General features: G+C 36.5%; 1 protein-coding gene across 6 annotated transcripts in view; it reads right to left on the minus strand.

Moving 5' to 3' along the window:
- Positions 1-4501: 4501 nt before the first annotated feature.
- Positions 4502-25912, minus strand: part of LOC122177213 (multidrug resistance-associated protein 1-like) — a 34984-nt gene continuing 13573 nt past the window's right edge. For 4 of the 6 annotated variants that reach the window (XM_042866371.1, XM_042866372.1, XM_042866370.1 and 1 more), the window contains 21 exons: positions 25274-25411; positions 23784-23930; positions 22510-22594; positions 22331-22397; positions 21084-21210; positions 20381-20557; positions 19704-19871; positions 18123-18309; positions 16460-16529; positions 15514-15571; positions 14193-14412; positions 13617-13771; positions 12590-12745; positions 11528-11727; positions 10623-10749; positions 9198-9299; positions 8383-8526; positions 7399-7557; positions 6523-6689; positions 5406-5600; positions 4502-4935 (listed from right to left, as the gene is read on the minus strand). In XM_042866371.1, coding sequence (XP_042722305.1) covers positions 4824-4935; positions 5406-5600; positions 6523-6689; positions 7399-7557; positions 8383-8526; positions 9198-9299; positions 10623-10749; positions 11528-11727; positions 12590-12745; positions 13617-13771; positions 14193-14412; positions 15514-15571; positions 16460-16529; positions 18123-18309; positions 19704-19871; positions 20381-20557; positions 21084-21210; positions 22331-22397; positions 22510-22594; positions 23784-23930; positions 25274-25411 — 2961 coding nt within the window. In that variant the 3' untranslated portion in view covers positions 4502-4823. Of the gene's footprint in view, positions 4936-5405; positions 5601-6522; positions 6690-7174; positions 7268-7398; positions 7558-8382; positions 8527-9197; positions 9300-10622; positions 10750-11527; positions 11728-12589; positions 12746-13616; positions 13772-14192; positions 14413-15513; positions 15572-16459; positions 16530-18122; positions 18310-19703; positions 19872-20380; positions 20558-21083; positions 21211-22330; positions 22398-22509; positions 22595-23783; positions 23931-25273; positions 25412-25912 lie in introns of those variants that run through there. The other 2 variants (XM_042866373.1, XR_006177981.1) reach the window with 2 other exon arrangements.

The following is a 25912-nucleotide window of genomic DNA, read 5'->3' on the forward strand; positions in this document are numbered from 1 at the left end:
TAAGTGTATGAGAAGTTTATACAGTTAAAGCTTGTGTTGCAAGTTGAAATTCAAAATGTCTAAGCTGCCTCACCAGCAGTATGTTCCTGAATTGTTTCCAAATGCAGATGATGAAATGCATTTTATAAATAACCTTTTAGAATGTTTTTAATAAAAAGAATTTCTGTCCTCCAGCCCTGTCTTGTTTCAGTTTCCCAGGGAACTATTTTAACAGCACTGTTTCCCTGTTTATTCTTTGAATTGTGTCAGTCCAGTAGTAAGTACAAAAAGCCTTTTTCTCCCCCTAAATAAATAAAATTACCATACATGACTTTCTCTGTACCTTGCAAGAGATGTTGGTTGCTGTTGGTCCTGATGTCATTACCTATCCTAGTATGAATCCTAAAACATTTGTTTAGGAAATAGAACCCGATTTGTGTTCTTCCAGTTTCTTCTGTGCTACTTCTAGGAAAGGGTGGGTTTTGGGGGCAGTGTGAAGGTAAGTAAGAGATGGGACCCAAGAAGAGCCTTTCCTGGGCACCTGACTTCTTTCCCCATTTGAAATGTTGGTATGGTAGTTTCTGCTCTACAGGGAAGCCACTGCTGCCCTCAGGTGGGGGACAAGAAGAGGGGAAGAGATGTTGTTTCTCACCCTCTTCCTAAAACTGCAAACTTTACTTGCATTGATGTGTGAGCTAGCAGTGCAGGCAGCAGGAACCACCACAGCCCCACAGCTAAAAGGTAGAGTATGTGTATTTTCATTGCCAGCCTGGGGATCCCTACAGCAGGCACTCAGACCAAAGTACACAGGTAGAGACACAGGCACCGTGTCCATGCTTGGTCCGTGCTGAAGAATTACAAGCCTACTGTTTATGCTTGTTGAGGTGTAGTTTAGTTCTGTGTTTTGATCTTCTCCTTAGTAAAGCAGGGATCTGAACCATGTTTAATAGAGCTCCCCTACTTATGTTACTTATACATAGCTGTTCTACTTGTCAAACACTCAAAGAATAAATATCATTTATGTATTTTCCTTTATGACTACTATCCAAACTGTGTATTGCCAGCTGGAGCATGTTTACAATCCTCCTGGTCAGCCTTCTACTTTTAATCCATTTCTTCCTCCATTTGACCCCCTTTGTTTGAGAGACCACTACTGCTAGGGGTGGCAGTGTGGGAGAGGGTAATTTACAGAGGTGTGTAACATATAGGAAAAGGAATAAATATATCCCTACAATATTGTTTTGAATTAAATGTCTCATTGAAAGCATTGAGCTGCTCAGCTCACCAGGCACCACTGGCAGATTGTTTTACTTGATGTATTAAGTCCTAGAGATGCTGAAAGTCATCCTCCATGCTAGCTACTCCATTAGTAATGTTGGACCCATGCATGCCTCCAAACTCAGAACAGCATTTTATGTTGTTGAAGTGGGTGGCAGACCACTGCAAATCGATGTTGTAAGGTTCTTTGGCATACAGCCATTATTTCCAAATTTAAGGCAGCAATTACTTTTAATGTCCAGTGTAAATATTTCATGGGAGCCTGTGTCAGGTGTTCTGTATTTGCTACCTGAAAGAATAAGAATAGAAGCTAACCAAACTTGAGTATTTACATATTGATCTTGCAGAAATATATCTAGGGTATATGCTTGTAGTACAAGATTACGAAGCATGATGAGCCAGCCTGTAATACGGGAGGAAAATAGGAATGTCATCTCCTTTCAGTAATACACAGTCTGTTATACCAACTCCTTCCGCTGATATTATTCTGGGTTTGGTAACTTTGAGATTCACACAAACTGAAGTGCTACAGCCTGCACTTTTTCACAATGAACTTCAAGTTGATGTTGGTTCATGACACCAATACTATTGTTCCAGTACTACGGTTCCTAGGTAAGACACGTATTCATCAAAGATAGATACCTGAAATAAAATAAAGAACAGCTTCCTGTATTTTGTTTGGATTAATTGCCCAGCCTTAGTTCTGTAAGTGCAGTTTCAGCCTTTCAGCAGCTACTTAAATTTCTTGTTGTGACTCCACTGTAATCAACAGATAATCAATAGAAAGGTAAACTGAACATTAGCCACTTTCATTTGGTGGCAAATGGAGAGACTTTTTATGTCCCTAAGATAGTTCTTGAAAAGTATATTGCTTTTCTTGCCTGATAAAGGCAAACTGGCCTTAGCTTTCTAAACCAATCACTGTTCAGAAGAAAGCATTAGCAAGATCTGTTATCACCTTTCAGCACTGTACATTTTTGTTAATTTTTTCTACAAGAGTAACTATGTCTAATACCATAACTGCAAGTGTTGGGTGACTATTTGATTCTCTATAATCTACAGCCATTTCCTAAGTACTGTCCGATTTCTGAACAAGTCAAATAGGATTATTACAACAAGTTGTGGCTTCTTTAACTATTCCCACTTGTTGAAGTGTCTGGATGGTTTGAGTAACCTCCTCTTCTCCCCAGGATGTAATATTGTTTTACGGTCACCACCTTGGCAGGCATGGGCAGCACAGTAGGATCCTTTGGGAACCCATGCAAAATATATACAGATCAAATAATATATAATATATCCCACTTGAAAAGACCCAAAGCAGAAGTAATTGTTTAATGTTTCAACTGTCCATCCTGCCAATGCACTGATACCCCAAAGATAATTAGGGCAATTAACACTGTTGTGGTAAATAGAATAGTATTTACTATTGTTAAGTATTTACTATTGTTAAGGCAATCTCATTTTACAGGGCAGGGATTGGATTTGCTTCCAGATCATGGATCTGTGTGTGGTTTCTTTATCATTAACACTGCTACATGATACAGAATTTTCATCTCCAGTGCCTACTAGAGCTAACACTTTTAAAATTCCTCCAGATCACCACCTGATAGCTAAAAGAACATGGGATCATTCCTCTCCCTCATGGTAAGAGGCTACAGTAACAGTAGTGCAGGGGACCTGCCAAACTTTAATTTCTGCTGTTTTGACATTTGCTGCCAAAGCATCTGCTGTGCTACTACCACACCCTGATCTAATTCTGACTCAGACTCAATCACAGAATCCAAAGACTCACTCAGAAACTTCTATACTGTTCTTTGGGATCCCATGAAGGTTCCATGGAACTCAAAACCATTTTCTATACCTGTGCCTTCTGCAATGCCTTGCAGTCCACAGCAGTGCTCTGCTTCAGTAGTAATTAGTTCTTGTATGATGGCCATCACATCTTATAACATCTTGACTACCCTTTCCCACTCTCTCATTTTACTCCATAATGCGACACCTTCACAGTCATGAGCTCTAAGACTGGCAACAAACAACCATCCTAATCTTCATGGTAATCCATACACAGCTGTCTCAATCATCTGGGGTAACCACTACCTTGACATCTGTTTCAGGCCATGGTTCCATCAGAGTTGTGGTAGCCAGGAAAGTAGCCACAAAGCACCAGTGCTCAGTGCTGGGCCATTCCAAAATGTGGAAAGTCACCTCTGGCAGTTCCACGATCCTATCAACTACACCCAATGTGTCAAGTCCACACAGGCAGCAGAAACAACCACAGACTCACTGCTGAAATACAAAGAAAAAATATTTTTGTTACTTCACCAAGCAAGGGATTCACAAAGCAGCACCTGGGTAGAGGTTTGCAAGTGCTGCTGCAGGCATTGCTAAACTCAGTCCATGCTATTGGAACCTGTTGTTTTCACCTGCTGATCAAGGGTTTCTGCAGACGCTGTTTACCACTATGCCATGACCTTCATTGTGGTCTGATCTTCTCTGTAAAAGCAGGGGGCTCAAGTTATTCAACAGGTGCTTCCAAGTCTACCACACACCTGTGCAATCTATATACAGATGTTCTACTTGTCAAACACACAGAATAAACAACAGGTACAATTTATGTTTCCCTCCATGCTGCAAGGTCACTTGAGCATGTTTACAGTGCTTCTCACTAGTCTTCAGTTCTTATCCTCCTCGCCAATCTTTTAACCCATTCCAACCACAGCTAGTACTGAAGAGTTTAAGGATGTGTAGTAAAAATGGCAATATTTAGATGGCTTAAGCAGCACAGGAATGTTTAACTGAAACTTTTAATAATACACATATTCTTTTGAGTAGCTCTAAATAGTAGAGTTTTGCATTAAAATCTGCTAGCAAATAGCTGTACCTATTTTGTAGTACCCTTTCACAATGTGATTTTGTAAAAACAATACAAGAAAAGGTGAGAACTGTTGGAGAGGGTCCAGAGGAGGGCCACAAAGGTGATCAGGTACTGGGAGCATCTCCCCTACAAAGACAGGCTGAGGGAGCTGGGCTTGATCAGCCTGGAGAAAAGACTACAGAGTGACCTCATTGCAGCCTTTTAGTGCCTATAGAGAGACTATAGAACAGGAAGAGAGTCAACTCTTCGAAAGGGTAGATAACTGCAGGACAAGGGGAAATGGTTTCAAGTTGAAGGAGGGAAGATTTAGGTTGGATATCAGGGGGAAGTGGATCCACAGGCTGTGGATGCCTCATCCCTGGAGGTGTTCAAGGCCAGGCTGGATGGGGTCCTGGGCATCCATCTTCACTAGTGCAATATTAAAAAATTTAAAATATAGCATGAAAATCATTCCTTCATTGTGTTGGTCCAGTACCAATATAATAATAAAAAAAAAAATCAGTGATTTGTATAAAAACAGGAAGTTGATTTAAGAAACCTGATCATTATGTATGGACTGTAGTCGTAGTAAACAGCAGTGTTGTCAGGAACTTTCAAGGAAGTTCGTAACATCAGGAATGCTGCATATCTTCAGAGAGTGTACCGGTTCAAGGAATTCTCATCTTCATAAGAATTTATTCATTAGTTTTCTTTATCTTTTTATACCCGCCTCTGCAACCATTTTAGAGAAGGCACCTTTTCGTTGTAACAAATTATGTGGTGTATCATACTCTAGAATCCTTCCTGCATCCAGAACAAGCACTCTACAACACAAAAGCATAAAGATTACAGGAGGTAAAAAAACAAACAAACACAAAACCATATTTTCCAGTCCTTCTACAGATACCTACTAACTGGAAATCTTACTTAGAAGATCTATCATTGCTTTCTAAAACTAGTTATACCCATATTAATAAAGCCTTTTGGAAATGGAACGTTTGCTCAGCTGGTAAAAATTCTGCAGTGTGTCCCTTTGTTCTAGAAAATTAAGTGTTCATAACAGTAGCTAGTACCAATGCAACCAAGCAGGAAAAAAATGTAATTAGAACATGGAAACAGAACACAAGGTTATCAACCTTTAATTAAGACTGATACCCAAGTCTTCTGCGATACACTGGGTTGTACAGATACAAAGCTACTACGGAAAAAATTAGAGTAAGTATCATAGGTCTGCAAACTCATGCATCTAAAAGAAGCCATTAATTTTTAAATGGCATATCAAAACTTAACTTACCTTTCCAAATCCATGACTGTATGTAGTCTGTGGGCTATTGTTAATATTGTGCAGTTGTAAAACTCTCTTTTGATGGTGGACTGCACCAAGTTATCAGTTTCCATGTCAACAGAAGCTGTTGCTTCATCAAGAACTAGGACTTTTTTCTTTCGTAGCAAAACACGGGCCAGACACACCAGCTGTCTCTGGCCAACACTGTTAAAAATACATCAAGAAGGTCAGATTAGGCACTTTGAGGAAGGGCGGAATGATCTTGTTTCTTCACTACTTAGACCTAGACACTGGAACAGATGTTGACATAAAGCTGGGACTAGTATGGAGCCCATCTATTCCAACTTCTTCAACAACATTTTATACTTCTCAAAACTCTGAAAAAATATATTCACCTAATTTTGAAAGTCCTTATTCCTTCCCACACTGTGTACCAACAGTAAATATGGAGTGACTTTTAAACCTAGCTTTGCCCTCAACTTCGGTATTCATATTATTATGGGGAATCTGAATAAGCCAGACTGAATATAATAATGTTCAAGATAAAAGTCTGGATATTCCTGTATGTTATCTCTGGTGAATGCCTTGCAGATATTTCTGAAAATAATCTGTCCTAAAAAACTCAAGTTATTTTTCAATATGCTCCATTTAAATTACTACTTGTCCCTTTGCTGCTGAAAGCTTCACTATTTGCATGAGTCCTTATATTTTAAGTGTCACTCTCCCTACATTTCTATGGGGTAACATTCTACAAATTAAAGATGAGTTGCTTTGCCTAACTACACAGAGCAAAAAAAGTTCACTGTTGTTTTGCCTTTTTTTTTTAAATAAGTGAGTAAACAAGCATTTTTCTTCCAGATCTAATTGGGTGGTATACGAAGCCCCATTCATTTATACACTTGAGCTGAAACTACTCCACTTCCTTTGTTTCCCATACAACATATGCTACAGGACTTCATATAGTTACAAGCTCAAAGAAAACCGTGAAGAAACCTACTACCAATAACTCTATTCAGAGTGGAGAAGGGTAATTTTTATATTGACAATTTCTGCAATGCTATGTGGAAAGAAAACATAGTTTTACAGTATCAGAAAATAACTACGATAGTACTTGCTATTTATATACCTGAGATTTTCACCACCTTCTGAAATCTCATGAAGGAGCTTTTTTGGAAGTGACTGGACAAAACTCTTCAAGTCACACAGTTCCAGTGCCTCCCACAGTTCATGATCAGAGTGTTTTCCAAGTGGATCCAAGTTTGACTGCAGTGTCCCAGAAAACAAGATGGGATCCTAAAATAATAGCAGAGTTTGAGTACAAAGTTCCAACACAGACTTAAAGAGTACACAACATTTTATTAGCATAGGAAAATGAAATAAATAATTTTGGATCTGTTGTCATTTCCATGGAAATGGACAGGAGGCATTACTTTCAGGGCAACTTACGTACATACATGATTCATGATTACATATTATTTAATTCCCTATGAATTAGTGATGCAGTTAAGTCTTGAACACAGCATGCATAGACTTACAGATCCTGGAGAACACGAGATATTCTAGCTAAGATTGTTAAACTAGATCTGGCACAATAAAACCTAATGTCACTCTTTTGGTCTGACCTGTTTTGAGGTTTCTTCCACATAAATGCCAACATGCAATAATCACGACATTTTTTCAAGAGAGCACTAAGCAAGCATTACTAAAGATTAGTGTTCAGTTGAAAAGCTAAGACTAGTAAAAATTTGGCTATAAAACCTGACATGCCATTACAGAACCTGTATGCAGAACCTGTATGTAAAGCAGTAACATTCTATTGGAGTTTTATGCCTCTGTCTTTTGGCAGTCTATAGACTTCTGGCTTGTAGTTTCTCAAAAAAAAAAAAAATTTTCAAGTTAACAAGGTAAAAAAATACTCCACAAAGCTTAAATGTTTTGTGTTACAAGCACACACACACGCACACACACACACACCAAAAAGTCATCTCAAAAAACATCTCACCTGTGGAATAATGTTAAGATTTCCACGCAGGTCGTGGAGTCCAATAGTTGATATATCAACTCCGTCTATAACTATTTTGCCTCCAGATCCCTCCAGAACTCTAAATAAGCAATTTGTGAGTGTTGATTTACCAGCTCCCGTTCTCCCTACAATTCCAACCTGAAACAGAAAGTTTTCTGGTAAAGACTATGACTTTCTATGCTGAGTGCTGTACATATAAAGTGACTAATAAATTCAGTTTTAACTTTCAGTTCAGATCTTCAGTTTATTTCACCAACATTATAGGTAGATAAAATTGTTTAAAACTCACTCTTGACATGCTTACAATCACAGCTCTGCCTCCAGCCTATGCCTCATTCAATGGGAAGCCTTTACTTAAGCCTTCCTTTTGTCTAGCACTCCTCAGTTGAACTACTTAAAACGAGGTCCTGTTCAGTGTTCCTTGATCCCAAACCCAAAGCTGCTTAACTCCAATCATATATATGATTTTAATATAGTTTTCAATAGAAATATTCAGCACAGTGGAAAGAGGTTTTATTTCAAATTTAGATCTTAGAAGTGTCCTATTTGGTTGAAAAGTCTAGAACAGTTTCAACGTAATCTTTATAACAAATAACATTAAAATAATTAGCATAAATGCTAGAAGTATTTTAACTGTAATATTTTTCCCTATGCATTTTTTTTTCCCCCCTAAAGTTAAATAAAGCTTTATCTCAGATTCAAGGAGATACTTGCCTGTGATAGTATGTGGGGAAGGGTGGGAAGTAAAACATTACCTCCACTTCTGAAAGGGATAAGAGTAGGAGAAAATACTTTTCCTTTTTTCATTTGTTTTTTCTTTAATACCTTAATCACTTATTTTTTCTGTTCAACATAATCTTGGCATATTTAGTATTGGAGTCTCTTCATATGAGATATTTTTGAAATAAAAAGTCCAGAAACAGAAGTTCATACATCTGACTTATTTCTTATTATATACAATACCTTCTCTTTATTCCGTGTCTGAAAGGAGATGTCATTCAGGGCCAAACCAAGATCTTTCCTGTACTGAGCTTTGTAGTTAACAAACTCTATTATTCCTCTATCAGGCCACCCTACTGGTGGTCTTTTTGATGTAATCCATGGTTCCTAGAATTGAAAGCACTGTTATTTTAGTATATACCAGGAAATAATCCCAACTCATTTTAAAAAAAAAAAAAAAAAAAAGGAAAATTATATACATCTAGAACTCCCAGTAGTTTAGGATAATTCCATTGTGATATAAGGGAAGGAGAAATTTCTTCAAATGATGTATTTTGCAACAACATTCCAACTTATCTGTTTGTTTGTTTTAAGAAGATTATATAGTCATTCAAGAAGCTGAACTGTATAGTTGCTAGTAGTTCCCTTATTTGACTGGCAAGGAACTGAATTTTATCCATAGTCTAATCTTCCAGGTATTTCCAACACACATTCTATGAGAAACATTTTGTTTTAAGGAGTACAAAAGAAAAGCAAGATGCTAGCATAAAGAAACAAAAACATGGGGGAGAGTAAAAGAAAAAAAAAAAGCACAGAAGAGGGACTTGTTTCTGAGACAGTCTTTTACTTCTCTGGGTACTACTTTCAGAAAAGCACAATAACCAAGGCCAAGAGCTTTGAAATAAATGCCTCCTCAGACATGTGAATACCAATGCCTCTCTTCCCTGTTTGCCACTCTTAAAATGCTCCTCTTGGTTGCACAAAGCATGGAAACTCAACCTGAGCTTTCTTTGTACACAAATTAAACATCCATTTACTATTCCGAAAAGAATGCTCACCTCTTTATCCATGTTTGCATATTCACAAACTCTTTCAATTGAAACCGCATTGGTCTCGATTTCACATGCTTTACGCACCCAAAAATTTAGACTCTGAATTATCTGGAGAAGAAAGTTGCATTGTAGAATGTAACAATTTAACTGTACTGGAACATAGCTTAATGATTTCAAAAATTACCCAAACTGAATAATTTCACAAGCACACAGTAATGGTATAACATGTGAAAGGAAGCTACAACATGTGGCTCATATTGTGGGCATATCATTACACTACTTCCTAGATAAAGTACACTAACACCACACACGTAAAATAATCTATATTGGAGACAATCATCTGATCTGTTGTGCCTGTCAAATTCTTCAAACACATGGAATGTTTCTGCAGACAGAATCAGTACGATTTTTGTGTAATCGAGTAAGTAACAATTCTGTCACTAAATACAGGGGAAAAAAAGTGAGCCCAAAAAGGTTTTTTTTTTTTTGTATGATTCAACTGTTTTGAGATTTTCTATGTAGCTAAATAAAGACTGGTGTGAATTTCATGTCAGATGAAGGTGGAACACCATGCAGTACCTGCCACTGTCATCACTGAGTACATAATTGTTGCACAGCTGACAACACATAATATAAATGACAGTTATTCAGAGAGAACAGTAAGGAATGGAATTCTTCTAAGTTGGGGGTGATGTAGGTATAACAGGATTGGCAATTCTTTTTCTCTTTCTCCCTTTTTTTCCTCTCTTACTTTTGCTCCCCAGGCTCCCCCCCTGCATGTTTCCCTTCCCAGTTTCTATTATTTCTGAAGCATTTTCCATGGTGAGAATCTGGACGTTGCTAGGCTCTTAAGCACCACGCGTTAAAGAAATTCTGGATGCTTTAGTCTGAGTCTATATGTGATACTTAAGACTTACCTAAATTAGAAACCTATCAATACAGTTCATCTTACTACAAGACACTTTGCTAACATAGCTCTCAATTATTTATTTATTTATTTTTTACAAGCACAACACAAAAAGTAAATGACTTTAATTTTAATTTTAAAATTTCAATATTTTAAAATAAAGTAAGTATCCCCACAGAGTATTCAGTAAGCGAAGAAGAACAAGAAATCAAATATGAAATATATTCAAATACGATCTGGTTTCTTATTCTTGATTTAACATAATAGTTAAAAGTAAGCCATACATAGTGTGATTAACTTGATTTTAAAGTATATTCTAATAGTTCTTATTTCATCTAAATTCAGGGTGAAAAATAATTACTGTGAGGCTTCCCAGAATTAAAGGAACTTACAGAACAAAGCTTTCCTTGTTTTGGGATTTAGTAACTAACCCCACTGTATACATTATCTACTCAACTTCACTGTGCCTATTCCTCCCTTTTCATAGGGAATGTGATAGCAGCAAAAAAAATTCCATGACTTACATTTAGAGCGTATGATATTGATAAACCCACTGTAGAAGAACTCACTGTACTTCCAGCCAGTACTACAAACAGTGCAGCAAAGAACACCATTAAATTCCCTAGAAATTCAAGCCTGACAGATAGCCACCTGCAGTAAACAAGTCAAAGAAAGTGAGTTACCACAAATTTTTTTCTTTGAGTGCAGTGAACGTACTGCTAATATAGTGGCTCTTCTAGAGCTGTGTCTCAACTTTCCTTTCAGAGAAGGTATGTACCAGCATTCAATTTCACAGATGGTCTGGGGAGGGAATATGATGATATAAAACAAGTAGCACAGTTAAGAACAAAATGCAGTCTCTCCACAAATGACTAATGCTCTCTTCACTACTCATATGGCTTTTCTACACCTCCTATCCAGATAAAATTCAAGTATATGACTGAAAACTACAATTTAAAATCTTCTTCATGCTAATCTCTATCTGTAGCTAAACTGAATCACAAATGGGGGAGGAGAAATGCTCTTATTCCCTTAAACCTGAGATTCCATTCTCAGGACTGTAGGTATAAGCCAGGTTACTACTACAGAACTACTACAATATAAAATTCATTTGTAATTCATTTATAAGCTTGTTAGAGGAAGTATTAATTGCAATACAGTATATAGTCCATGTTTATAATCCATCTGTATACTTTTGTTGTTGGTATTCTCATCCTAAACAGCACATGCATACTTTCTATTAACCTGCTAGTTTCTGGTACACAAAGAAGAAATCATCCTAGTGCTCAGACATCATCTGTGCACACATTACAGAGAACACTAGATAAACTGTTCTTATCCTGTTTCTCAAGTAGCTTTGCTCTGACTAAAGGAAACAAAATCATTGTAGAATTCTACAGGCAAAGGTCTCAGAGATGCTATAAAGTACCTGTTTGAGATGACATTGTTGTAGAAATAAACTAAGTTCTCATATACAACATCATTATTTTTTCTAATGAATCTCTCCTGGTGGCCAAATGCTCGGATTGTTGACCCTCCTAGGATAGTCTCCGTGAAGTGGGAGATGACAGGAGAATGTGATGCTCCTGCTAGCCGTCGAATCTGTCGTGAGCCTGCGATGTAGTATTGCTAATCAAACAGTACAGGAAAAATAACAGACAACTTGTTACAGTTCCCTTTACATTATTTTAAATTATTTTATATATTTTTTTCCAATTCTGGAACAAAGCTGTTAAATAATTCCTGTAAGTGTTGCATATGAAGAAGTTGGAAAAAAAGTACAACAACATTTTAATGCTGAAAAATGTTATATGTATTACTGGGAAGGTTGAATTAAAAGCAAATCATTCCCAAATTATCTAACAAATGTGCTATACTGCAACATAGCAACACATAGCAGCCAACTAAAATTTCCACGTAAACTTGAAAAACAAAATGCTGTTTCTCATTCACATAAAAACTGTCTTTTACTTCTTTAATGTAGTAATGCCTGCATTTACATTCCTTAGTAGAGACTGAATCCAGGCTCTCTTTTCCTTCATATACCTTCTTATTTTAAGAACACTGAAGGTCTTAATTACACATGTACTTTGAGCCTCAAGAAATAGGAATGCAACTGTTAGTCTTTCTGAAACATTATCTTTCAGTTTCTCCATAGCATAACTGACACTTTAGCAAAAAAATATCCCAGCAAAGGTAACAAGGCATCAGCCTATTTTTACATCATTATTGTATCCATCTAAGAAAAGAAAAAAATACAAATTGTTAAAAGTTCCTAAGCACTACAGGATATATTCAAGGACTGTTCTAATTCCCAAAGAAGTTGGAAGATTTTTTTGTGCAAGTAAATTTAGATGCATTCTGTAGATTTTTTTTTTCCCCCCACTGTAAGTAATAATTTAAGCCTGTAACATTGTGGGGTTTTTTTTTGTTTGTTTGGTTTAAATCCTCTGTACATACAACTAGAAAACATAAAGCCTAATGAACTTACCTGGATAATAAAATACAAGTATCCCAGGGGAATAACTACCACTATGAACAGTGGTGAGGAAAACGTGATAACTAGAATGGTTCCAATAACATCTAGTGTACAGTTCAGCCAACTTCGTAAGTAGTAATGAAAACGTATGTCCACTATAAATAAGTCCTGTAACAGTGCACAGAAGAATCAAGACTTCTGAGTAAATTTTGCAACTACATCAAACTATAACACCCTCAATGTAAGTTAGTAGGAATGCTCCCCACCTGATTACATCCTAATGAAATATTTTCATATATGAATATTATTTTTCTGAAGGTGAAGTAGATCCAGTGTCTTTTAGAATACTCACGATATGTCAGAGAATAGGCTCTTCTATGTAAGCCAGTTAGTAACTCTGAAATGTACTGAAATAATCTCCTACTGTACACAGTAACACAGTTTCAAATCTTGTTTATAATCTAATGCTATTAAAAAACAGAGGCTTTAATGAAACCTGTATGAACTGACTTCTTAGTGTATTACACAGATAGGATCAGCTCTATTCTAAAATACACAGCCCTCACCATTTACTGCATTTGGATTAATCTGCTATGCATCGCAACAGTCTGAACAAGCTATTTTTGACAAGATCAGGAAGTATTAAAATCATAGTGAATAACATTTGTCTGTTGTTGGCAACGACATCCGATTCTGATATGCAAACGAAGATCACAGAGCTACTTATTAGAAAAAGTGCATTAGATTTAGGTCTAGTAAACTCACTGTACTGTGGGAGTAAAATTTGACAAATGGCATCCTAATGATCATAAACAAGTTCTATACAGCTTTTATCAATAATATATTTTGGGAATTTCGCATGAAAGTAGCTACAAACCTTTCTGTAAGTTCTTACGCAGTGAAGCAGCTTTCAATCATTAGATATTGTGTTCATTTACTTTGATATCTTATTTTTCTATAGTACTAAGCAGGATTAAGTCTGTAGCCACTCAAGCTTCATTTTCTTAAAAGAGAAAATACTCATGAGTTTTCCATTTACCTTCGTGAATCTATTGAGGATCTGACCTACTGGGTTAGTTTCAAAATGCTGAAGAGGAAGGTGTAATACACTGTCCAACAGCTGATGATGTAATGTCCTAGAAGCAGCAAGGGAGCCCTGGGTGAGCACGTAGGCACCGCAGCAAACAAGCAGACCTTGGGAACAGATGAAGTAAAAGACAGTCTGAATGGTAGGGGAGGGAGAGGATTTAACTTCATACCTTGGTTTTAGCAAGTTTTTGTATTGGCATTTTGTTGATAAATTTTACTACTTTGTAAGCATGTCCTCCCTGCAATTAAGTCTCAAGCTAGCACACTTCCCTCCCTAACATGCTAACATACCTAACTTCATTTGGTTACATTCAGATGTTCTAGAACTCAGAAGTATAAAAGTTAAAAAGCATTTTCTACACTGCTGTATATCTATTCTACTGCTCCTCTCCCAGGTTAAACAACTGCATCATAATGCACATAAATCTGTTTATGGAACAACTTGTATTATTTCTCTAGTAATAAAAATTTCAGTAGATCAAAGTTGGCAAATGGTAGGAAACCAGTCATAAATGCTCATGCTTACCTTGTAAGAATCCCAAAAGCCCATAAATACCAAGTTTGTAATTTCGTGACTGTTGCCATTCTGTGAAATCACTCATTTTTGCCGTCTCTGCAGTCCAGGTGCTAAGCCACAGATGTTGCCCAATGGCTAGTGCATTTTGTCCTAAATAAGCAGCCACGGTCAGCCACATCCATCGCCAGTCAAAGGCTTGAAGGTATTTTAAAACAACTGACATTTTCATCTGAATTATAAAAATAATTGTTAATAATAACAACAATAAGAATTACTCATAAAAACAGTATCATTGTTGAAGACAAATAGATATTATACAATGGAAACGGAATATATTAAATTCACAATAAATCCACAGAATTTCTTTATTTCTTAAATCTGCTAACTAAGGTATATAAAATCATAGTGCTAAAAGGTTTCACCATCGACTACATTCTGTTTTTAGATCATATGTATCCTAGGCAACCTTGCTTGTGACACTTTGCAGCAACAGACTTCAATAATCTTAGATACGCAGATTATTAAACAGATAAGCAATCAAAAAACACACCACTACTACCAAAAACAAAACAGGAAACAAAAAAAAACACCTCAGCGTGCAGTTTATTTAAAGTAAATATTACTCCTGTTCATCACTGTAGTTAGAAACTTTAAAACTGCTTCTATGGGCTATTGAAGCCAAGGGAACTTGGCATAGCAGGATAGAGTTTCCATCATCCCTGTAAATGAAGTCATCAGGGAGAAACTCGGGCCAACAGGAAGGTAGAAGTGATAGCAGTAATACAGGTTCTGTGCCTATGTCTGCTTTCTCTTGCTGGCAACTCAGTTCTCGTCCACATCTCTGTTCTTATTTTATTTCCCTAGGAAATTCTGATCTTCTTCACATTCTACTTCATTTGTTCTTTTCCATCTCCCTAGCAGGTGGCAGACTTTTTTTTGAGGACTGCATAAAGTACATTTCTAACACAAAACAATACTGAAGAACTAATAACATGCAAGATTTCTAGTCTCTGCTCCAGCACACAGGTATTTACACCTACAGATGAGACAAAGATTTTTTTCCAAAGTAAGATCTTTTAAATATCTTCTTTCTGAAATATGCAAAACAGACACAGCCTAGAGATCATATAAATAGAAAATATCAGTGTAAATTGTTAGAGATGAGTAAAAAAATTGTAAGATTTATTTTAAATGCAGCAATTAAATGCCAGGAAGTCCTAACAAGGAAGAGGAAAGTGAATTGCAGGAATAATGTATTTTTTCTTATGTGTAAAAAAAAAAAAACCAAAACAAAACAAATACTGGAGTTTTTTCTATTACTGATACTTACACCACCAGTGGCAACTTTTTCTTTATTATTTCTGAGTATTTTCCACTGACCTGAAGAACTGAAAGTAAGAAACACACTTTCAAATCTCCTTGCAAACCACTAAAATATATTTATTTTTTATTCAAGTATAAAAATGTATACTATGAAATCTTGTAAATTCTTCTTTCTTACAAACAATCCACTCTTAGCTGTTAGCTGCTCTAATTTTTTGTTTAAAAAACTTCAGAGGACCACACTAGGTATATACTTTTCATTTCTTGTGTTGTCACATACAGATAAAACTAAGCTTGACCTGCACTGACTGACTCTGCAGCTAGAAATGTAATACCACTCTTTTTTGAGGCATGCAAGTACGCTGAAACTTGGATCTCAGCCCTTGTTTGAGCCAAAGAATAGGGCTAATTATTTGCTATGACTGTTTCTACTACATCTGATCCAAGGTGATTAAGCTCAAGTGTCCTGCATTGTCTTTTTGTTTGGTGGAGCTTTGCACTATCTCCTCCCCTATAGATATCCCACTAAAGGGCACTACAAATTCATCAAGGAGCTCATCTCGCTACTTGAAAGACCATAAGTTTTTTTTAAAAGATGGAAAATGAAAAAAATCAACATGGAAGAAACAACATAAACAACCTTTTAATATACTAGAAACTCCAACTCCTGCCAAGGCTGAAAGTGCCCTTCACTCTTACTCAACATACTTTAGACAGGGAAGCAGCCCATGAACTAGACCCCCTGAACTCACGCAGCACATCAAATGCACTTCTTTCATGCAAAACTAAACCAGAAGATGAGCTCCAAGTGCATACTCTGCAGCCAACTGCTAATGGGACATTCAGTCTTAACCTATGTTTTCAGAGCAGAGGATAACGACACAGCCTACAGAACTTAGGGTTGCTCTAGCATTGAACCAGATGGGCAATGGCTATTGTTTTTTAATACTTACTGCCTGGGTTTCAACAACTCTCTTTGCTGCAGACTCCTCCCTAGTTGGCACTCTTCATTTGAAGAACTCGCTGCAAAAGTGAAAAATAGTAAAATCGTTTCAATCATTATACAGTGAGTAGATGGGCACAGTGAAAGGATCTAGAAATAAAAAGGAAACACACTGATGTGTGGGTGGGTGTACTTTAAGTTATGAATCCTGTAAGTCAACCTGGTCTTAAGACAAGGTAGACATGAGGCAACAAGGAGCCCTCACAGCCCAGAAGACAACTCTTTCCTGGGCTGCATCAGAAGAAACAAGACCAGCAGGATAAGGGAGGTGATCCTGCCCCTCTGCTCTGCTGAGACCTCACTGGGAGCGCTTGCATGCAGATGTGGAGTCCTGAGGACAGGAGAGACATGGATCTGTTGGAGCACATCCAGAGGAAGGCCACAAAAATGTTCCAAGAGATGGAACACCTCTCTTACATGGACAGGCTCAGAGAGCTGGGTAAGAAATTTTTTTTTTTTTTTTTTTTTTTTTTTTTTTTTTTTTTTTTTTTTTTTACAATAATGGTAGTGAAACACTGGAACAGGTTGACCAGAGATGTGCCCTGTCCCTGGAGGCATCCAAGGTTTAGGCTGGACAGGGCTCTGAGCAGCCTGAGGCAACTGTCAGTGTCCCTCCCTGTTCATTCCAGGGGAGCTGGACTAGATGACTTTCAACTTCTTAGAACTCAAACAATTCTATGATTTTAATAAAATACTAGAACTATGGCAGCAAGTAAGTTTCCCTCCCAATATGAAGTTAAAAAGCATATTTTAAAAAAAAAATTGCAACATTATAGTTTGCTTGAATGTCTGAAAGGAGCAACTTAGAATTAACGACAGTTAAACATAGTATCTTTCCTCACTCTTCATGGCTAGTTCATGTTTTCTCACACCACCATCTCTACAGTCAGCCCAAGACTGCTTCCTGCTGCCTCTTGCAAATTTGCTGTTCTGTCTTCCCCCTCCTCCCCATCAAATCTCAGCAAATATTTGGGAGTGCTGGCTCCAGTATAAGGCCTGAGGAGCACATACTGAACAACCAGGGTACAGAACTGAATCTGAAACCACACAAATGGTTTGTAAACATGCTTTTTCAAGGTATTAAGTTGTTGTTCGTTTATGCTGTCCACTTGTTGGCTGAAGTATCTCTTAAGAGTACAAAAAGCTTCATTTATTTATCTTCTACAAATGGATAATATTTTCCTATGCCTTCTACCTTATTACAGCAGTCTAAGATGAAAGAAATCGGAAGTGTCCAGTATAAGTCATTGACACTTGAAGACAAATTTGAAGTGTCCTCTGGATATTTACTGAATAACATAACCTTTGTAAGAGAATCAGGTAATCTAGCAAAATACTTAATCAGTATATAATAGCAAAAATATTTGCTTAAGGCAACTTGATCATACATCTTTTAATTGAAAGAGTAAGTCATTTGATCCCAGAGAACTAAAGCCTGAATTCTACTTTAATTTCAACCAATAATTTTATATCAAAACACGTATGAAAATATTTTACATTTTCCAGAAATTATTCAGTTTGTTACAAGGAAAGGGAAGAGGAATATTTTAGGAAGCTTGAATGAAAAGGAAAAATACAAAATAAATACATCATACTATAATGAATGTTCTCACCTTCATTTGGGGTTGTCTTTTCACTTCTGTTCTCTACATTGAAGACTTCAATAAGCTCAACAAATTTAGCTCTCTTTAAAATGAGTTGTTGGTAGCTGCCCATTTCACTTATTTTCCCCTCTTCCATTACTATTATAAGATCAGCATGAGGCAGGAGTGTTAAGTTATGTGTCACCAAAACACAAGTCTGAAACACAGTGTTTTCCATTTCACCATATAAAAACAAAGCAAGTATTAAAAGTGGGCTTTTTATTAACATAGCAGTTGAATTTTTCTTGGATTTTGGTTATCTACCTTATTACTACAGTCACTCTTTTTGCCAGCTTTACTACATTTCTCCTTAAATTGCCAAGTGTAATGTCAAATAGTTTATGCTTATAGCTATTTCTTATTACTTGTACTTACCTGTTTCTTACTCTGTATCCTATGTTCAGGAATGGTTTAGATTCAATCATAAAGAGAAAAAGCAGATACTACAACTATTAACATACTAGATATAGTTTGACAGTCTTACTGTTATATCTGCCAAGAAGCCTATCATTACTGAAGTTCTTTCTTCTGTCAGATATTATCAGCCATGAAGCAGGCAAAGTAAGAAAAGAGGAAAGGTAGAATGGGGAAGTGAAAGACATACTTTATAATAAGTATTTATAATAAGTAAGCATTTCACAATGATACATGTGCTTTGCAGGAGTAAGCTTGAATCAGCAGGACTAATCTGCACTAATTCATACAACCATCTTACCTTCCCACGTTAACAGTTCTTACATGAAAAAACTTATTTCCTCTGATTCCACTTTCTCTTATGGAATTTCTTAGTCAACAAGCCCTTCTTTTTTATAACCTATGCTGGCTATAACTTCTTCACAGCAACAAGGCATCAAGAGTAACCACAAAGGGTTTCATCTTGATTTGCCACGCCACACACATTACTGCACTTGTCAACAATCGTCAGCAAAGCTGAAATGACCAAATGTCATAAAAACTCAAATTTCCAGGTGTATTGGAACTGTTGAATCACAGCCTGAACCTCTGACTGATCACCTGAGGCGAGCACTGAGTCAGCTGTGGGAACACAGGTGAAGGCAATTCAGCTGTGTGACCGGGAGGGGTGGAGCCTGGCTGCAGCTCTCCTAGACCCCATTTAAAGGCTGACTGCCACTGAGGAAGGATCTCTCTGGAGATTGCTTCTCATGAAGTTTCTTGTGAGCCTACAACACCAGTGAGCACTCTCCATTTATCTCCGATTATTTTTTCTAACATGATAATCTTACTAATTAACTTCTCTGTATACTTATTGATCATTCAATACTTTACAACATCTGTGTACTTATTGACCATACATCAGGTCATGCCAGCTCTCAGCTTTTTTTTTTATTTTCTCCAGTCTGTGCTATGGCCACTTGACAGGCTTCAGAGCTATGGATTCATCTGTGCTGTTTATTCCCTTAACTCAGAATGATTTTCAATACAATAGATGAGAGAGAAACTTCCTCAGAATGACTGAGAGAATGCAGTTATGTCATTTGAATTATACAAAACAGTTAATCTCCAACTTAAGAAGCAGCCACCCTGCTTTACCTTGCTTTTTAAGAGACCTGAAGGCCCAATGAGCTTCTCAAAAAGGTGTTTCCCAACATGTACATCTACAGCAGATAGAGGGTCATCCAGAAGATACAAGTCAGCATTGCTGTACACAGCCCTAGCAAGACTCACTCTCTGTTTCTGCCCTCCACTTATGTTGACACCCTAAAAAAAACAAAATGAAGCTGAAACAATTCACATTTTAATACAATGTAATACTATGAAGACCATTTGTTATATTTTTATTTTTTGCCTTTATGAAGGCAATTTGTTATATTTTTTCAGATACCTAAAGTAAATTTTGTAAAATAGAAAAGTAATTACTTGAAAATCCAACTTATGAAAGTTTGTCCTTTGTTGATTAACTTACCATTCCAAAATGGACAAATGTAATGTACCTTGTTAACTGCTATTTACAGGCATTATTTACAGTATACAGAGAAACCCTTGGAAAATAAAGAGCGATTCAAATATCTGCATAGAAAAGAGCCATTTCAAAAAACTAGTGAGAATTCAGTACTTGAACAGAAGTTGAAAGCTAAGTAAGGAGTTGAGCCGTATGTACTTGTTTGAGCACTGAAGTCATCAGTATAAATTATCAAATGGATCACAGATAAAAACATAAAAACCATAAGTTGAATTATCAAATAATTTCTGACATGTCAAACTCTCACCCTTTCTCCAATCTCTGTTTGATCTCCATTGGGTAATTGTTCCAAATCTGGCAGCAAAGCGCAAGACTCTAAAACAAGCTCATAGTATGACCTATTTAGATCTGTGCCAAAGAGAATGTTTTCCTGTAAACTGCCATTTTGAATCCAAGCTTGCTGAGCAACATAAGCCACTGAACCCTAAATAAAGAGAATTGAAAATTAATTTTATTTGGGCTTTCTGAACACAAACACACACACAAGAAAAAAATCAGTATTTAAAAATATGTTTGCTATTCTAGCTTTATCTCAAAGTAACTAGACATTGCTTACGTAACTCAAACGTTATTAAAGTTTTAAAATATTTACTAAGACAATAAAAACAATCTGTTTAATATTATTATACAACAGCTTGCCTCCAATTACTGTAAGTGCACATACTTTCAATAAGCCTGACAGAGCTGAGACCCTAAGCGAAGTCTTTTAGGAAAAGATCTCAGTGACAATTAGGGGCATCCATTTTAGATAGAAGATGTAAGAAATGAGAATAGCTTTGCAATTACTTAGATTGAAAGCAATTGTAGTACTAAAGCTTCTATTACCAGTATTTTTATAGTCACAAATAGATGAAAAGTAAAAGCTGCACTTCGAAAAGCAATTCTGCTTAATTTAGTCAGTGGCTAGTGGGTTAGGGTGGGAGGATGGAGGGACAGACAGACAATCTTACTCTTCTATGAACTGTTCCTTCAAGTTTCTCCATTTCTCCAAGAAGAGCAGAAAGAAAAGATGATTTTCCGGATCCAACCTGTCCCACAACAGCAACTAAAGAGCCTGCAGGTATGCTGACACTCAAGCTGGAAATATTGAGGAAGAAATTAGTCACCCTCTTCTTAAATACTGCATCATATGTTTAGGATGTGGTCACTGTAAGAAAGAAATTCTGCTTTACCCTCAGAACAATGAGAAATCAGTGCATCAGTTTACATATGTTTTGATATGCAATAATGAGAATAAATTTACCTGTCTGCAGATTAAGAGCTTGTGCTCTCATCTCATCACAGCACAATTAAATGGCAGAATGTGTAACCGGTAAGTGGATTTATTCTTCCTAGGCCTGTAGCTGACTTTCTACCTTACTCAGACAATGAACTGCTAGACTTCTCAAGTAGAATCTACTATAGACAATGTGTGAAAAACATTTGAGTATTGGAAGCCTGGCCCTCATCCTCTGAATACTTTGCTAGCAAAATAAGTATGATCTGATCTCTCACGTTTGGTACAAGGAGGTCACTTACTGCATCTGTACTCCATGCTATGTGGATTTTAGAACCTACTGCTTTAAACATCCCATGCTAAGATAAACATATTTCCTTCAGATCGGAGTCTAAAGAGCAAATGAGATTAAGAAAGACTTTACACAGAGACTATATCAGACTTTAATTAAGGCTGATGAAGGTAGTTTATGCCTGGATATTACACTTCAGGCTACGCTGTCTGAGATGTGGACATCCATGCCGTACCACAGGAAGTCATCTCCTCTAACCTTGAGATTAATAGGGCAGACAGCACGGTAAGAGAGTTAGACTGGGTAAGCTGTAACCTCTTTATCTGCCCTATCAAAATTTAACAGAGGTTATCAAACAGAGTCTTCACTTGAGCTTGTTTACTCCATTTCCTTACTAACACTCCAAGGACTGCATTGTATAGCAGTTTAAACACAGCTGAATTTACACCTAAGAAATGACTCACTAAGATGCTGGGAAATCACATGCTATGAGACTCCTCTTGAAGCATGAGGGAAACCAGGTCAGATCTGACTTTCCAAGCAGATTACATGGGATACCCTGGAAATAATAATATCCTTCTATCCATGAACTAGTGTTAATCAGTATATACTAATCCTGAAAAAAAAAAATCTTCATAGATCTCACATTTAACTAACAGAGCTCATAAAAAAAATAATAAAAATCTTACTTTTTTAAGACTGGCAGGCCATTTTTCTCCCAGCAGAAAGAAGCAGCAGTAAGCTCAACAGCATGGTCTGTTGTAGGAAGAAAAAAAGAGCAGAATTGCTAATCCATTCCATCAGCTGAGATTCTTAATGAAAGCCTTGTAAACTAGTGTCCAATTACAAATGAGTAACTCCTGCTTACTTCCACTGTAGTTTGTATCAACATCTTCAGGGTTAAGATCCTCAGCAAACAGAAAATCCTCTAAACGGCTCAGAGAAACCTTGGTCTGCAAGAAGAATACAAAAATTTATAACAAGAACAACATGCCTGTGATACCTGAATTCTTAAATAAAACATTAAAATACTTTAGACAGTATGGAAAGATATATTCCTTGTTTTAATTACAGGCATTCAAAAGAGGGTATTCACCTGTTTAAAAATTTATTTTGTTTAAAGTACTGAACAAACTAGAGACATAAGTAAGTGTTGCTTTATTTTTCCCTGAGAATGTGCTGCATGGTAATTAAAAAATAACAAAACATGCTCAAGTAATCAACGTTAGAAGACATAGATAATCTTTGAAAGGCTGGTTCTTCCAACTCAATTAGATTGTTTTCAAAAACATATGATGAAATATATATATTTTTAATGCAACAGTGTACAGTAACTATCTTCACAGAACAACGAAGATGAAAGTATTTTACTGTGAGTGCATCATGAGCAGTCCATGACTGTGCTGTGACACAGAATGAGATGACCTTTCACTAATTTTTAAGCTAACGGAACTAGATCTCAGGCAGATTCATTTTTGATCTAACACGATACAGACTACAGAGAAAACAAATCAGCATAGGTAGCTGCTTTCATTGGTCTCTACCCTTACAAAAAGCTGGGCTGTATAGGACTGTGACAGTGTACATTCATGGGCAGCTCATAGTATGTTCCTAACAGAGTCTTAAAAGCTAGCAGCATCCCTACTGGTATACAATCAGAGCTGAAATTTCTTGATGGGGTACCCTCAGCAGCTTTACTCCTTTTTTGCTCTAATTCTTTCAGTGGTGACTGGAGAAACATGCTTCCCACACTGGGCCTCCACCACTTGGTACAAAGGGTTCCAACATATAACAGGTTGTTTAAACAGGTGCAGCCCAAATAGGTTTCACTTTTCATTGGACTGCAAAGATGAGAAGTTGAGAGAGTAGGAGCAAAAGATGAGTCTTGACTACTAAAAGAACTAAAACCAGAAATGGAAAGCTTAGTACCAATCAGCTGTGATACCCCACTATCACTCATTAAGTCTGCAAGGCACTCTTTCAACATCCTTCATGCTTCTCCTGCAGTGTGCAGTTTTATCTCAACTAAACATAACTATAGATAATTAAATGATTTAATCATTCATAGTTATAGATGAAGCAAGACAAGATCAAAAGGAGAGTAAACATCAGCTTTACAGGACTTACTCATAATTGCTTTACCTGGGCTACAGCAGAGATCACAGATGGTAAATCAAACAAGGGTAGTCGCAAAATGTTAAACAAAGAAATAGATGTAAAAACTTTAGCAGCTGTTAAAACATGTTCCTTATCCAGATAAAAGTAGACCACAAATGTAGACAATGTAACCTTTTAAACAAACAAAAAAAAGCAAATTCATGGTATAACTAAAATTTATGCACATATAATTTTGTTTTTGTTCTGTTTTGTTTGCATTTCAAAGATGTGGACTTCTGTTTCTGTTCATAGTTAAGCAGGGACTTGTCTGCACCTGCTGCACTTGGCTGCAATGCTGTGTGCAGAAATACTACAATTTCAACAAGTAAAATACCTGCCTACTCTAGTTGATCCAGCTGGATCTGTACAAAACTGTATGAAATAATTTTCCTACCTCAGGAATCGATTTCTTCCCTTTAAAAACACTCAAATGATGTTTCAGGAAATTTACTTTGTTTTTAATTTTTCCTGTTGCTGTGATACCAGTCACAGTATCATAGTAAAATTATTTACAACAGATATTTTTACCACTTGGAATTTTTTCTTCCCCCCAAAATTATAGTCTGTCGTCATCAGAAATTACACTGGCCTCCTACACAACAGATGTTCAAGCCTTCAGAATCACCCAGAAAAGCCTGAAGTTAAGAACCTGTCCTACGGGTGTCTTGCGCTTTTTCTTGAGTACAGGAGGAGTCTTAAACTTAACTAGGAACCCTAAACAAGATGGAATCATACAAAATTGCTAAACAATAAGTTGATAATTTCAGTATAGTTAATTTTAACTTCACGAATTTTTCTGACCCACTGCTTAAAGTATTTCAGTTATCAACATTAACAGACTGGACAGCCTTAACCCTCCCTTTCACTATTCCTAAGGAATATTCCTCCTCACCTGTTACATATTACAAGTTAAGCACTTGAAGATTTCAGTTGGTGTAGCTGACCTGAAGAGTGTTCATTTATATCTAAACAAAGTTGCAGTTTGATCCTTTTACTTTTCATTGGAGTTTAACAGAGAGACATAAAGATTCAATGGCACAAATGCTTTCCTGAATGCCAAAGACACAAATGCCTTCCAATCCCGCTGAAATAAGGCTGGGATGAATTTGTCTCATATTCATTTTATTTTTTCATTTATTTAGCAGGTGAGCATTTGGGAGGGGACTGTCACGTTTTCAGATTGAAAATGCATCTTCTTAAAACAGAAGAAATATAAAGCAGAATGTTTCTATTGCATAGAAAACAACCGCATGATTAAGACAGCAAAATGAGCTTCATGAGATGCAGATTTGATTTCTCGCTTTTAAACAGAGGTCTCCAAAAGCTAATCCATAATCTCTTTGTCTCATTCCACTTTCATCACATACTGTATTTTTGTGAAACTGTGAGGCAACATTTTTGATCCATTCAGCAACTACAGCAACTGGCAACATAAGCAACAGTTCTGCTTGAAAGAATACTTCCATAAAACAAACCATAAAGGGAATACAGGTCAAGGTTAACATGGAGTAAGTCTTCAGATATCCTGATGACTTCAGAACATCCACTTCATGTTCTCTGATGTCCATGACCTTCCTTTGATATGAAGGTTCCCATGCATAAAGTTTGAGGATCTATTTGAATGAAAGAAAGTGCAGTGATCATGCTTCACAAAATAAGCTTAAGCTCCAAATGCCATTTTCAAATATTCAGCAACATCAAACTGCAAAAGCTTCAATGTTTTATAAGAAAAAGTTAGAAGCAAGATAACTTAAAATTAGGCTGTTCTTATGGAAAATGTGTTCCAGTTTCCCCTTATCCTACACATTTCAATATATTCCCAATGTATCATAAACAATAAAGAAGTTTACTTCCTAACAGTATAAATAACAAATTCAAGTAGTCTACTTTAAGATGTATTTTCCCTGCATACCAATATTCCACTCTGGTACAGGTTTTCAGACAGCTATCAATACATTTTAGGCTCTCATAAAAAAAAAATAAAAAAATGTGATAGTAAAATTAATGCATAACGGGTAATCAGTTTTTGAAGTCAAATCAGTAAATATTTTTCAAAAAAAAAAAAAAAAAACACTTTAAGTACACTATGTTAAAATGTTTTCTTTTTTGATTTC

Source organism: Lagopus leucura, unplaced genomic scaffold (genome assembly GCF_019238085.1).
Source record: "Lagopus leucura isolate 7727_CA_CO unplaced genomic scaffold, USGS_WTPT01 Super-Scaffold_100001, whole genome shotgun sequence".
In the NCBI taxonomy this organism is placed as follows: Eukaryota; Metazoa; Chordata; class Aves; order Galliformes; family Phasianidae; genus Lagopus; species Lagopus leucura.